At 36.7% G+C, this 15,727-nt stretch overlaps 1 protein-coding gene and 1 pseudogene across 1 annotated transcript; one reads left to right on the forward strand and one right to left on the reverse strand.

The window, feature by feature from the left end:
- Positions 1–4,222: 4,222 nt before the first annotated feature.
- Positions 4,223–6,519, reverse strand: LOC137390750 (uncharacterized; annotated as a pseudogene).
- A 3,089-nt stretch (positions 6,520–9,608) lies between these two features.
- Positions 9,609–12,063, forward strand: LOC137390751 (general transcription factor II-I repeat domain-containing protein 2A-like). Its single transcript, XM_068077073.1, has 3 exons — positions 9,609–9,640; positions 9,897–10,781; positions 11,868–12,063. The coding sequence occupies exons 1-3, from the start codon at positions 9,609–9,611 to the stop codon at positions 12,061–12,063; spliced, it is 1,113 nt and encodes a 370-aa protein (XP_067933174.1).
- The last annotated feature ends 3,664 nt before the right edge of the window (positions 12,064–15,727 follow it).

Below are 15,727 nucleotides of genomic sequence, written 5' to 3' on the forward strand. Positions count from 1 at the left end.
GTGTTTCTACCATTTAGGCTTACAATGTGAGAATCTATTTTCTTTTGGAATTTGCTTTGTAGATAACAAAGTTTTTGCGAAGTAACTCTGTCCTATTGTCATTCTACAGTATGTGTGTATGTCTCTGGAGCTTAAAGACTCAGCTATAGGTATGTTCGTGATATGGTGAAGTGCTTCCGTTGAGGGATTAATCTTTGCTCCTAGTATGTCTTTCAAACAACTATGGAGAGAAATGTCAGCTTTTTGATCTTATATAAAACTATTGTAAAACACTTTCGGTGTTATGGTCGATTCTAGTATCTTTTTAGATTAGCCTTTAACCCTGCACTGATGAACAGAAGAAAGTAGTCTCCATTTTTTGGCCAATAATGCTTTTGATTCTTCTCTGTGTGTTGAATGCTAACTTAGAGTCCAGGGTTAAACCTAAAACTTTAGTAGAATTGGTAATGTGTGTGTTTTCTCCACTAATTTAAAATTGTTTTGGGTTGCAGTTGAACCAGATAGTATCTGTTTTGGAACAGTCTGCTTTCATACGCCATTGTTCTAGCCAGTGTATGAGCTTCATGCAGTTGCTTTCTATTATTTCATATAGTAGATCTTGATTTGGTCTTGAGCAGATAACTGAACAATCGTCTGCATATTGAAGAAGGGTTCCATTGTAAATAAAAAAAACTGATTCCCTCCCATTTTTCATTTGCCAACACACATTTAAAAAGATTCTTTCAGATAAAATAAGCAGATTAACAGACAGAGTTTAAAGTGAGATACATGTATTAAAAACAAAGCTGCTTACAAGTATCAGCCATTAAGCGTATTACATACATAAGTATTCAAATGAACATTGCCGGCCACCCACTAAGTTGTTATCAGGGTTGAGGCAACGACAGAAATTGAAATGAATTTAAAAATTAATAGTTTAAGACTGCATTAATAATTCATTTTTGGGTTTGAGAACTTGTATGATAATAATTTAATTAACAAATTATTTTTTGTTTAAAACCAATTAAGCATTAAATTACCAAATTAATCTGAAAATTCATTGTGTTAATAATTAACTTAACATTACCGTGACGTATACAGTAAATGCTTTATTTTATCATCATGCAAATCTATATATATATATCTCAAAGTATGTATGTGTGTGGATATGTGTGTACGTGTGTCCCTCCAGCTATAGCTATTATTAGATTAACTTACCAAACTGAAAAGCCTCTGTAAAGTCTGAAAGCAACAAAGGAAGTAATGTTGGCATTCATTATTTCACACGAAGACTACAGCCAGACATGATACCCTGATACTCAACGCTACAACAAGATCATAGTACCAGCTTAGTATTCACCCTTATGCTCAACTCATCACTACAGAGGCGCCTTCTCTGGTTTGTGATTATGAGGAGGCAGACACATGTTTCATGCTGCATGTCATGCTACTGTTCACAGGTAGCGATCGAATCATTTGACAGAAATTTTAATACCATGACACTTGCCCACGGTAGGAATAGCAATTGCCGACTCTGTTTTTCTTATTGAACAGAGACAAGAAATGGCTATCAATGTCAGTACAATGGCTACTACTAAACTATGAGATAATCCACCAATCTGAAAGTCTCATAGGTTTGCATGCTTTCTCCGGCTGTGATGCCAGAGAAAGCACACTCAAATTACTCTAAATTGTTAAATTATTACAGCTAGATAAACAAAACAACTTGTCTGAATGTTCAACATTTAATAGCGGTAAGTGTCTTTCATAAGTCACACACAATAGAACATGAGTCATTAGAATCTTCCAGAACAGTGGGTGTGGTTAACAACAATATAAGCATGGGGGTAGACAACTCTTAATAACTCATCATCCCCCCTTCAAGCTCTAAACAAGGGTATAATGATTGTACTTACAACAAAAGTAAAATATAATAAACTGAATGAGAAATATGTAAGAACTGTTTGTTTGCTATGGAATACAAACAAATTGAATACCATTGATGATTGTCTTTGCTATTCATGACCAGTTACCTCAAACTTTATTGGGGACTTTTGATTCTCTGAGATCTGCGTAGAGATGCATTTGGCTCCATACTGACAACATCTGATCTGTTTCTGAGCAATCTAACAGCTTCTGTCTCAACTACAACTTTCCTTGTAATATTGTCAGATGCAGCGATCACCTTTCCATTTCTCTGTTTATCTCTGACCCACACATTGTCTCCAGAGTGAACAGGTAGTAGAGGTATTACTTTACAGTTACTATTATGGTTCTGCTTCATCCTTGACTTATATTGTTCATTTGATGCTATGAATCGGGCATGATCTGGTTGTTTGGGCAGCATATCATCCGGATGAGTTACCACGGTGGTTCTAAGTTTCCTTCCCATCAACAGCTCTGCAGGAGAGTACAGGTCAAACTGTGGTGAAGAACGGTAAGCCAGCAGTGCTAGATATGGGTCCTCTTCTTTAACCAGCATTTTTTTGATAGTTTGCACTCCTCTCTTTGCAGCTACATTTCCTCTATGATATTCTGGACTGCTTGTAATGTGACGGAATCCATACTGGATGGTGAAGTCTGCAAACTCTTTACTAGAATACTGTGGACCATTATCAGACATTACTATCTCTGGGATTCCATGGCGAGAGAAATTAGACTTCAGATGCATGATAACCTTTTTTGACGAGAAGTCTCGTGCACCTAAGAGAGCTAATTATGGATAGCGAGAGTAATAATCAATGACTAACGGGCAAGTCTGACCCTTGAAGTGTAGAAGATCGATGCTGAGCATTTGCCAAGGTCTATCTGGAGTAGAGGTTGGCCTGAGAAGTTCCCATTGTTTGTTGGAATTTGCTCTACAGTCATTACAGTCTCTTATCATCTGTCCAATGTCTTTGGGCATTCCTGGCTACTACCGGCTGTTCTTAGCTCTTGATTGACATTTTGTGACTTCAAGATGTCCCTTATGAAGATTCTTCAACACCTGCTTTCATTGGCTTACAGGGATGACTAATCGGGTACCAAGCATCAGAAACCCTTTACTGATTGACAAGCGAGATTTTCTGTCAAAGTAGGGTTATAGAAGTGTGTCTTCTGAGGACAAGTAGACAGGCCACTCTCCTTCAACAAATCTGATCACTTGGGAAATAGTTGTGTCGTCTCTCTGATCAACTTTCAATTGCTCTAACCTGGAATCTGAGCCATTAGGAGACACGACTAAGTCAACATAATGCTCCATTTCATCCACTCGTGCTACATCAGAACTATTTGGTTCTGCAGAGGTATATCGAGAGAGTGCATCTGCCGTAATATTCATAGCTCCCTCGATATGTTTCATCGTGTACTGAAATCTCTGTAGACGAAGCTTGAATCCCTGGAGTCTAGGCGGCAATCTATCAAGGAACATATCTCCAAATAGTGATACCAAAGGTTGATGATCAGTCTCTATTGTAACATTTTTCATATCTAGACATAGGGAGCAAACTTTTCCATAGCCTAGCAGACTCCTAAGCCTTATTTCTCTATAGCTGCATATCCCTGTTCTGTCTCTGTCAGAGAGCGGCTTGCAGCAGCAATCAGCCTCCGACTTCCATTATCTTGAACTTGTGTGGGTGTAGCACCAAGATCCACTTTGCTTGCATCTGAGGTTATTACAATTGGCCACAATTTCTTTCTTTACATCATATATAGCGAGAACAGGTGCATTAGCAAAAACATTATTCAGCCTCTGGAATGCTGACTCCTGAGGCTTCAACCACTGCCATGGCACCTTGAGTAGCGCTCTCAACGGCTCTGTAATGTTGGCAAGTTCAGATGAAAATTTAGCATATTGGTTTACCATGCCCAGAAAACTTCTAATACCATGAAGTTCATGACATGAACATCAACAGGTTGGAGGAAATCCAATATTTCTTGCAGCCTTGGTCCTGCATGAATGCCCTGCTCATCAATCATATGTCCAAGAAACTCATCAGGTGGCGCACTAAAATCGCATTTTGCCTTGTTTAAGGTCATACCAGCGTCAGCATTCTTGTCCAGAACCGCCTGTAGTGGTTCATCATGTTGCTGTCGATCTTTCCCAAATACAAGCAAATCATCCATGTGTATGACAACACCTTTTCAGTTTTCAAGGATTTTGTTCATCTCAGCAGATAAGATTTTTGGGCTACTGGATAGGCCTTGTGGAAGTCGAAGATATCTAAACCATCCTTTATGAGTGATAAATTTCCTGCTGGATAAACTAGTTAAGCTCTGTGAAGTCAGATACAATTCTTACGTCCTCCTTATTAGCTTTTGGAACCACCACCGTTGGAGCACACCATGATGTAGGTTCATTAGGTCCAACCTTCTTGATGACTCCATCTGCTACCATCTTATCAAGCGCTCTATCTGCTTTGTCTCTCAGTGGAAATGATATCGGTATGTTAACATGTATAGCATAAGGCACTGCTTTCTCTTTCAGCTTGATAGAATATTCCTTGCCAACTTTTTCAATTCCTGCAAACAACTTAGCATTAATATTGACACTGCCAATGTGGCATTGATCTTCATCAACCTTGATTAGCTTCAACTCATCACAAGCTCTTCTACTTAGTAATGGCATTTTCTGGTTTGGAACTAGGTAGATATATTCCTCATAAACCTCACTCTTGGCAGTAATCTTACACTGTATTCTCTCAATACAGTTTAGTGGTGTGTGTCCGGGTTCATATAACTTTTTGTCAAAAGGCAAAAAAACATCATCAGTTAACTGATTTGATCCACATACACTCAAAGCAGCTTTTGTATCCAGTTTAAATCTGACTCGATGGCTTTTCACAGCATTTGTGTGTACTCTTAAATCTGCATACCAGGAGTCAGTCATAAATGAGTTAATAGCATTTATGGTGTTTATTTCACCTAAATAAACTTCTTCTGTAACATCATGATCCTCCGTTTCATTTATATGAGTATCTTGTCTACACATAACTGCCCAGTGATTAAATTTCTGGCAACGTTTACACTGCGCACCATATACAGGACATCTCTGACCCTTATTGTGATTCTTCCCACAATTCTCACATTTCTGTTTGGAAAATCCATGTTTTGCTGACTTGACAGGTTTCTCTCTTCTAAACTGAGATACTGCATTGACATCTTTAGATTTTTCTTCAGCTTTAAGGTGCTTCAGTTTTCCTGACTTTTCAGCAATTCTCAATGACTTGATCACATAGTCGAGAGACAACTTTTCATCTTATTCTCTCATAAGCTTGTCTCTCCCTTCTGTATCATCCAAGCCAAAAGCAGTTTGTCTCGAATCAAGGAATCTCTCTGATCACTAAATTGACAACCCTCAGCCAACTGTTTCAGTTTCATCAAAAATACATCCACAGTGTCACCACCTTGACTGCTATTGTGAAATTTAAATCTACTCACTACAACACCTGACCTGGGATTGCAGTATTCATGAAATCCTTTGATAACATCATTGTAGAAACCTTTCAAACACACCAATGTGCGTGAGACTTTTAATAAAGAAACCAATAACAAACATTTTACAGGAAGACACCCTGCCTCTTAATTACCTAACAGCTACAAGCACTAAATAAGGTGGCCCAATGTGACCTGTTTTCTTTGTGTCAATGAGTGCGTCGCGTCATGTCACTGAGTGCGTCGGTGGTGAATTCCACATGTTTTTACCGTTGGCTTGCTGCTTGTCCTAACGTTGATTGGACTGTCAGGTGCACTCGCAGAGATATTGACCAATCCGAGGACCCTTTTGGTGGTCTAGTTTATGTTTCTTTAAATTCAAATAAGTCAGCCAATTTCAAAGACAGTTAATTTAAAAGCCTTAGTACTGGAAACAGTGTTTACTACAGAACAACGTTATTAAACAAAGGTTGTTAAAAGGAGATAAAGGTCAGTGAATTTAATGTACTGTATGTATTTTTGATGTAATACCTTTTATTTGCTGTAAAGATACCTGTTTCAACAAAGTTAATTTTTGCATTTGGAAGACTCTTAATGGAAAGGTTAGGCAGCCACCAGCATTAGTTCCATGACTTTTCTATTATATACTGTGTGTTATTTTACGCTATTGTGTTGTCCAGTTTATGTTTTATTACTTAATTAGCATTATGTAACATTTTTGCCTAGTTTATGTGAAGTTATGTTTTACAGACTTCACGGTAATCTAAATAAAACAAAGACTAGCAGTGAAACTTATTCCTTCTTCAAGCAACCCCAAGTAATTATAAGCATGACGTAAAAGTCTTCACAATCATCCGACTTCCTCCTAGCAGCTCCCTCCTCTAGCTCTTCAGTATTGCCATCATCAACAGGTCGTGATTTGAACTCCATCTGCGAATAGACTTCTTTTACATCCTCAGCCCCTGCATGCCTGAATAAGGCCAGCTTTCTCTTTTCAGCTGCCTTAGTAATTCCAGTCAGGTCAATTGCCAAGAGGTAGTCACTGAAAGCCCTCTGCCAACGATGCCATTCACCAGACAAATCCTCACACCTTAAATCCAACTGCTGAGGAGGCAAAATTCCCTCCATAATGATTAATATGTCACTGTTATACTGAAAGTTCCAAATATAGTCTTGCTATCCACCATTTATCGCTGCCACCATGTTAAATTATTACAGCTAGATAAACAAAACAACTTGTCTGAATGTTCAACATTTAATAAGTGCCTTTCATAAGTCACACACAATAGAACATGAGTCATTAGAATCTTCCAGAACAGTGAGTGTGGTTAACAAGTTAACAACCATATAAGCATGGGGTAGACAACTCTTAATAATACAACATAAATCACAACAGAAATTGCCACTGAAAGAGGGTGCCAGAAAAAATTAATTTCTAAAGCTCTTTCATTTGCTCGGCCCACAGCCTTCGAGGCTTATCCTGATTTTCAATTGACTGAGATTTAAGCTAACTTTCCGTTTTCATCAATCTAAACAGTAATAAGCAAAAGTTTGCCATCACAATCAACCTCTCACACAACAAATGAGAATATTACCTGTTGACCAAATTCATCATACACACTATTGCTCCATATATTCGTACATATATATTTTAACATAAATTATTATTTTAGCCAGGCAATACACGTTGTGTGGGAGTTGTCTACCCCTGTTGTATGTATGCCAATAACTCCTAATTAATGATACCATAAACATATAATAAATCATTAGCAATTTACTATTCAATTATATGTGTAGTGTTCATAGAATTCTTCCTGTTTTCTTCAAGTTTTTTTTATACCTGATAACAACATATACGTGTATGTATATCTAACATTCATTCGTGGCATCTATCAGTAACGCAATATTAACGAGAAAAAAAGGGGTGGTTTTTAGGATATTGTTATATCGGAAAATCATGTTTTTGAAATAGCTGTATATTTGCAATGTTCCCACAAACGTAAATGTCAAGAGATTAGATTATCATCAATTAACGTTTATCTAGTTCAAGACACGTCACACCATAAGGTATGGTATTGATTAGTTGTTAGGTAGGAAGCTTAGCAGTTACAATACATTCTTACAGCATATATTTTCTCCCACTAACAAAATGAAGCATGTGCCTTAACAACCATTGCTTACGTGCTGCATACCGGTAAGTACTGGTAAGTGTACAATATTCTTATCATTTGATTGCGGAGTTGGGAGTTACCTACTCAATACAGAGCCACACCATAATAGGAACACAACTCCTATTCAGTTCATTCGTTTATATAGAAGTAGCTTAATAGTTATATTCATTCTATGCCTAGCAACTAAGGAAGAAACATCAGTTAATTGTATACTAATAGTTGATCGATCAGCATATATATTGTATCGTAATATCTTACGTCTAAACTGCTATTCTAACCCTAGCCTGTCTTGACAAACTGTTGTTTTTGCAAAGTTGTCCCCCATCGAGCGGAGCGAGCAAAACAACAGCTTGTCACAATACGCACTGCACCTGATGCACTGAAAATGAGTTGTTCTCTTCCGTCTATGTGGTTTGGTTGCGATGTTATGTCGGCCGCTCATTGGTATTCATAACGGGTTTAGCCCAAAGGTTTAGGTAGAAAAAAATAAGATAAAAACATTTAACCAGAGAGTAGTCTCTGCAGTAAACTTTAGTAGAACTTAAGAACTTAGGCAACAACAACAACTAAACATGTTATTTGTGCGCTCAGTCAGTTTTATTTGTATTTTTGTATCAGTCAGTTTTATTTGTTCTTATTGATTTTATTTTTAATTTATGTGATTCTTAAGTTTTACTAAATTTTACCGCAGAGACTAGTCTCTGATTAAACGTTTTTATTTTTTTTTTCTACTTGAATTTTTGGGCTAAATCCGTTATGATTGCCAATGGAGCGACCGACATAACATCGCAACCAAGCTGCATAGACAGAAGAGAATAACTCCCTTTCAGTGCAACTGATGCATCAAGTGCAGTGCGTATTGTGACAAGCTGTTGTTTTGCTCGTTCTGCTCACCGAAGGACAACTCCGCAAAAACAACAGTTTGTCAAGACAGGCTATTCTAACCCCAACCTAGACTGTAGAGGGTTGGTTGGAGGTGTACGTACAGTAGCCTATATTTATATAAGGCATTGTTACATGAACTATAGCAGGGCTGGGCAAAGCGCGGCTCTTTGCAAATTTTGTTGCAGCTGCTTCAACCCTGTGAAAATTCAACTTCTTTTGACGTATATAAAAATATCCTTATAATATACTGTACAAAACTACATGCATTGTGACACATTAGGCTTATCTAAAAGTGCACTATTACTGCGTTATATATATAGCCTACACATGCATCATGAATCATAATTCATGACATCATGTACATGGAGCTTTTCTGATGTAATAACGTCCGTTGCTGATCTGACGAGGACAAAAAATAGAATGCTCCAGAAAGGTTCATCAGGAAGTCATTTCATCATGATTTCATAATGCTGGCTTATATAAGATGCTGTGCCTTAGTTGAACATGTCATTTGCAATTGAGCCAATTAATGCAGTGGGGTTAGCAATTGCATCTTCAACAAAATGAACCATTCCCAGAGTTACAAAGAAAGCCTCACAAAGTAAACGAAATAGAAACGAATCTACAAGAGAATTCCAAGATGAGTAGACCCTGGAATATGAATTCATTTTTAGGCATGACAAACCGCAATGTCTATTGTGCTAGGAAACGATCTCTGCTAACAAGAAGGCGAACGTCAAACGACATCATGCGACGAAGCACAGAGAGTTTACTACAACATTTCCACTGGGATCTTTAGCTAGACATCAAAAGCTAGATAAACTTCAAAGATCACTAACTTCTTCAGAAAATATACTAGTTTCTTTCACAGCTACTGATAAATGCGCTACAGAAGCTTCTTTACGAGTCTCAAAGATTCTAGAAAAAGCAATGCTTCCCTATTCTCATGCTGAGATTGTAAAAGAATGCATGGTTGAGGCTATGAAAACACTTTTTCCAGATAAGCGTGATGTGATTGGTAAAGTCAAGGAAATACAACTTTCTAGGAAAACTGCCACTGGTAAAATTGAAAGCATTAATGATCAACTCAGAATTACTTTGTAAACCCATATAGACCAGGCGGATTACTTTTCAATCGCCATTGATGAATCTACTGATATAATGGATGTAGCTCAATTAGCAGTCTTCGTAAGGTATGTAGGCTACTGTGTGTACACTAACAATTGGTAATCATTTTTACCATGCATTTGCAAGCTGAAGTCATACAAGTGCATTTTAAGACAGTAAGGAGAGAACACAACTCCAAGTAAAAAATGTTGCACTTACTTTATGATATTTGTTTCAAAGTGACTAACCCATACATTTATACTACATGCTTCTTTATTAAGCATCAGTATGTTTCTTTATAAAGCATAGTATTATGCTTTAGTCATATACCCTGTGTTGCAGACTCTTTGATGGTGAAGAAATGAAGGAGCTTCTTACTTTGGTTGGATTAGAAGGAAAAACCACCGATCAGGCTACCTATGAAGCTCTCGTTAAAAGACTTGACAAGATTAAGATACCTCTCCACAAATGCAAATCTGTAACAACAGATGGCGCACCAGCCATGGTTGGAAAATATCAAGGGCTCATAGCTAGATTGAAGAAGGATATGCCATCAATGCTAGCATTCCATTGCATCATCCACCAAACTGTTTTATGCGTAAAACTAAATTATCACATTCAACAACTAATGTGTAAGGCTATGAAGATGATCAACTTCCTCAGAAGTCAATCAGCTCTCAGACACAGAAAATTAAAGACGTTTCTCAAAGGAAGCGATGCCACTTGTGAAGATTTACTAACATACAATAACATTAGATGGCTAAGTAAGGGAAACGCTCTGTCAAGGTTGTGGAGTATTCGTCAGGAGCTAAGCTCATTTTTAAATACATGCAAAAACCTGAATGCAAGACAGTTTCAAGAGATGATGAGCTCTTCTAAAGATATGAGTGACCTTGCCTTCCTTGTTGACATCTGTGGCCATTTGAATGATTTGAACCTCAAGCTTCAAGGGAAGAACAAGACTATCATTAATACACTACCAGCTGTTCAAGCTTTCTCCCATAAGTTGGAGTTGTTTCTGGTGAATGTGCAAGGTGATATGCTTCACTTTCCTACTCTAAAAGCATCTTTAGATGACGATGAAGAAATGGCGTCTTGTACAGCTGAGTACACTCACTTTATAGAAAAGCTGCAACAAGAGTTTAGCAATCGATTTAGTCAGTTTCAATCTTTGAAACATATCATACAACTCATAAAAGCGCCTCAGAAGGCAAAGCCTAATGGAGTGTGAGTTACTCAGTTGCCATTAAAAAGTGGTAATGTCTCATCGCTGCAACTGGAGTTGTGTAACCTCAAAGGTACAGATATAGATGAAATTGAGGAGGGGTTCTACTTGAAAGTTTCAACAAAGGCTGAATATCCACAGCTTGCTCAACTAGGAAGATGGTTGTACACTGTGTTTGCTGCCACATATACATGTATATGTGAATCGGCATTTTCATGCATGAATAATATCAAGAGCAAGTTGAGATCCACTTTGACCCAAGATCACTTGTGTCAGCTCCTAAGAATAGCATGCTGCAGTAGAGAGCCAGACTACCAAGAGATAATGAGCAGCCATAAACAATTCCATGTATCTCACTAAACTTTTAGTTATACAAAGCTCTTTAGGCTTACTTCAACATTATTCAATGTTACTGTAAAAGTATTTTAATAAATAAATTTAATTACAATACCACTACCAAACTTGTATTATCAGTATGAAATATTATACTGATACACATATTATGCGGCTCCCAAAAATCTTGCAACGTTGAAATTTGGCTCTTTGAGAAAAAACTTTGCCCACCCTGAACTATAGCATTGGATTAGAACCAACGAGCCTTGTTGTAGAACTGTAACCTAACCATCACTAGACTACCTCCCACCTATTGGCATCGACACACACATAGACTGTGAATAACACTATAGCAACAGCTTACCAGAGTCCTCTGCGCCTTGTTGTATAGAAGTATTAGCAAAAGCAGATAGCATAATGGAGAAATGACTAAACATGGAGACATACGCAATATTACAATGAACATGACACTTCATACATTAGAGGACCAGCAATGAAGACAGTCATCATATTCTCATCTACATGCAGCTTAAAAACCTCCTGCGGAAGTAGCTCATGATGAAAGAGACATCGATTGACATGCCAGAAAACCATTAAAAGATGTCAGACCTGTACCAGACACAACCAAGACAATTGGAGTTAGTCATCATTTCCAATCATTAAATTCCCATGACGTAATTAAGACAAGTTTACTCAATTGCTAACCCTTTACGACATAAAGACCCAAACCTGAGCTCCTAAACACCTTCTCACAGACTAACAGAGACATCTATAAAAAAGAACAGCTCCAACGACTCTCTCTATCATCTGCAGTCGATCTATCTATCCATCCTGAAGGACCTGCTGAGACTCCTTCCGCCTCTGCCTTTGGAGCCTGCCTCTCTCTTCCTTCTGCCTCTGGAGTTTCTATCTTCCCCTACCTATGGAGCCTCCTTATCCATCAGCGTCTAAACTTCTTCTACTTCCCTATCTCTACTAACGAGCCTCTACATATAAAGACTGCCATGACTCTCGTTTGACTGTTGAAACTCACAGCCGTACCGATCAAGCAAGCAAACATGGACGACCGTTCGAGTAAGGGTGTAGCTTTTATTAGCTATATTAACCTTTCGTCATTAATATTATTGTTTAGAATTTTGTTAGTTGTGTATTTTAATTGTTGGACTTATAGAATAAAGAATTAACTTTTATTGGTAGATATCAGTATTGCTTACAATAGCTTAACGCCTTCACTTGTACCTGAACCAGTAATAATCAAATTAGTTCCCAAGTGACAAAGCAAAAGTACACAAACTAAAGTTACTGAACATAGTTAAAATAAAATAAAATGGCAAAGTAAATTCAAGACTGATGTTGTGTGTGGATTTGGATTAGTCGTGCATAACGTAATTTCTCTATATCCACCCATAACAACCTAACGACACACACAACTGAAGTGAAGATTATCCATATATAAGGATATTTGAACTCATATTAATACGGAAGGTAGATAGCTCATTTAGAACAAAATACGCTATAATAATATCAACACAAATAGTTCGTAATAAAATAATTCTTGTTATATATAGGCCTAATAAACAAAAAGAACATAAAAAAAAACTAACTTACCACAGAACAGAAAGTCAATAACAATTGTTGCTGAACTTTGTGTTTTTTAAGATGAACTGGCCTGTATACTAGGCAAACAGGTGTTTATATACAGGCTAATGATGCACCACTGGTTGTTGATGTGTCATCAATTTACAACCATGCTCCACTCAAAATCTACTTACCTCAGCTCGGGCTGGTAGCAAAATGAAGATGGTACCCTATTCTAAATAAATGATGGTTATTTATTATTTCCTTAATCAAGTACACGCAAGATGGGAGTGAAAAAGAATAAATCAGGTTATTGCGAGACTTTTTTAATGGGAACGGACTTTTCCCTCTGCCATATAGACTGTAAACTGTGACTGCGGAACTTTTCTGGTGGGAACTTTATTTTACCGGGGGATTGTGTGCAGAAGTGCGCCGAGATTTTCATCTCTATTCTGAAAAATTTAGACGGATAGTATCGTTTTGGATCCTTCAGCAATTAGAGTTTTTATCATGTCGAATAGCACATGTGCTCTCACCATGAATGGCTTTGCACAAATTTAGCGAAACGAAATAGCGTCGAATGTGTATTGTTTTTTAGTTTTTATAATTTTGATTGGAAGCAACTCCGAGCGCAATCGAAGCATAGAGGCACAATGAAAGTCTACCGCAGTCTATAGACACCCAACAATTAAGGTATTATACATCAAAACCGGTTGGTAGAGAATTGCCTTGAAATCTGAAAATTTTAAATAATTTATTGAACTGTGTTGTATTGTGTTTTCTATTACATACTCTTGGCATTAATCAAGCCGTACTTACTAACTTTCACTTTTGACCCACGCCTAATTTTCGAAGATGTTATACTTTTAGATTATTGGTAATCAAATGCAAGTTCGTTTGGCTGAGCTTAGCGTCAAGTATTTGGTGAAATTCTTATTAAGCCGATTTTTAATAGAGGTTTTAATACTGTTTTACTGTATTGGCTAATCATTGTTCGTCCTCAGCGCTCTAATGATGAACTAATTATGACATGTCATAATATCTTTGGGTTAAATTACTGCAACTCGGTCAACTGCGCAACTCTACACCATTTTAAAGGGTAATTATTTAAAAAAAAAACCAATTGGACAGTGTTCTCTGTTCGGTTATGTTCAGTTTTTTGTTTTTACTTATTTTTACAGTAAAACAGAATGGCTAAAACTTATTTTTATACATCATAAATAAGCAAATTTTTTATCGAAAATTGCTGTATTATAAATTACATACATTCTATGGAATACTAATACATGTACACAATAATTTTAGAGGTGAATAGAGGCTTTTTATTAGGAATGTGTTGTGATTTTAGAATACTTTCTCTGATAATGCAGAATGATTAACTAACAATTTCAGTTTTTTTGTAATACAATTCTTTTATCCATTGAACTTGAAACCCTTCTGAGTTCACGTTTTGAGGTGTTTGAGTTCCACTCAAAACCCCTTTGAGGGGTTTTGACACTGAATTATACTACCCTTAGAATGGCCAAGGTCATTTATCAGCGCAACAATTTGAGTGCCATCTTGAACTATGCTACATGGTCATGCCCCCTTTATAGTAACCTAACAACATTGTACAACATTTAATCTCAATGAGCTTGTGGATGCTTTTATCCATCCTCAATCTTAATCAACCCATATATCAAAGTAAAGATAAAGATTTACACATTCATTCAACCTATATATCAAAGTCAAGCTAGCGAAAGATTTACAGATTCATAGGCTATAGGTTTTGTTGTAGATGGCTATTAGCATGGTTTCAACAATAGGCAGACAACTCTATATAATTTGCATTTCTTATCAACAGATGTTTCCACTGTACTTTTCTACTTTTCCAGATGTATCATTGGCATTGCTCGCCTTACCAGCCCAGTGAACTTTAGTTTTAAAACTTATTGACCATCTAATAAGAGATCACAATAGTTGTTTACGTCAACAAGAGCAGAAAACTGGCCAAAGCTGCTGTATACATTTGACTAAAATCTTTGCAACCTACATTGCTTTGTTCGAAAAGTGGTTGGATTGGCCTCGAGCCTAGATAAGCTTTAGCTATTGCGCCAGTAGGTCCCAACCATAGACCTATTAACTATAATGTATAGTTAAGAGGTCTTACTATTAACTCTATTATATTATAAAGTCTATTAACTATACTATTAATGTATAGTTAATAGGTCTATGGTCCCAACACTCCATATATCTTGATTCGTGTTATATTCATGTGTTATTCATTGAAATATACCAAATCTTAACTACAGTATGCCTGACCACAAAATTGATTTGCGATTTAGAAAATAAATGATCCATGCATAGAAAATGAGCCAGATGCTTGGATGCTAATACAATGTCTAATAGCATTATATATAAAACGTATATAATAAATTAAACAACTAAATACCTTTGAACTGTACAAATTGTATGCATATATAAAGCAAACTATAAATCTTAATTACAGTATACTTGACCATCAAATTTGTTTGTGATTCAGAAAATAAATGATCTATGCATAAAAAATTAATGAGCCAGACGCTCGGGGGTGATCCTAAAATAACGTCTAATAGTATTATAATACATGTATATATAAATTATATAATAAATAGAGCTACTACATGCCTGCCAACTGTACAGTTTGTATGCATATATAAAGAAAAGTCTTAAAAATAAATATTAACTTAAACCGGCTATAGACAATTTATCTCACAGCGACAACAGTTTACTGCCCTCTAAATAATATGTTTTTTGTAGCATTTTGTCTGATGTTCACTTAATGTAAATCTAGGTTTCATAAGTTGGCAAAGTGGTGCTGTCTTAAATCATTAAGTATGTTTCAACCACTAAAGCTAGTAGTGAGAAGTGATGATTATCAATTCCTACAGAAGTGTCAGTACAATGTTGCTTTAATTCAAATATATCATACCCGGTAGCGTGCAATCTCTTCTTTTACACACTTCAGAATATTGGGATATTTCAAACATTGATTTGCTGATGTAGCCATTTTCGAATA

Source organism: Watersipora subatra, chromosome 3, assembly GCF_963576615.1.
Source record: "Watersipora subatra chromosome 3, tzWatSuba1.1, whole genome shotgun sequence".
Lineage (NCBI taxonomy): Eukaryota > Metazoa > Bryozoa > Gymnolaemata > Cheilostomatida > Watersiporidae > Watersipora > Watersipora subatra.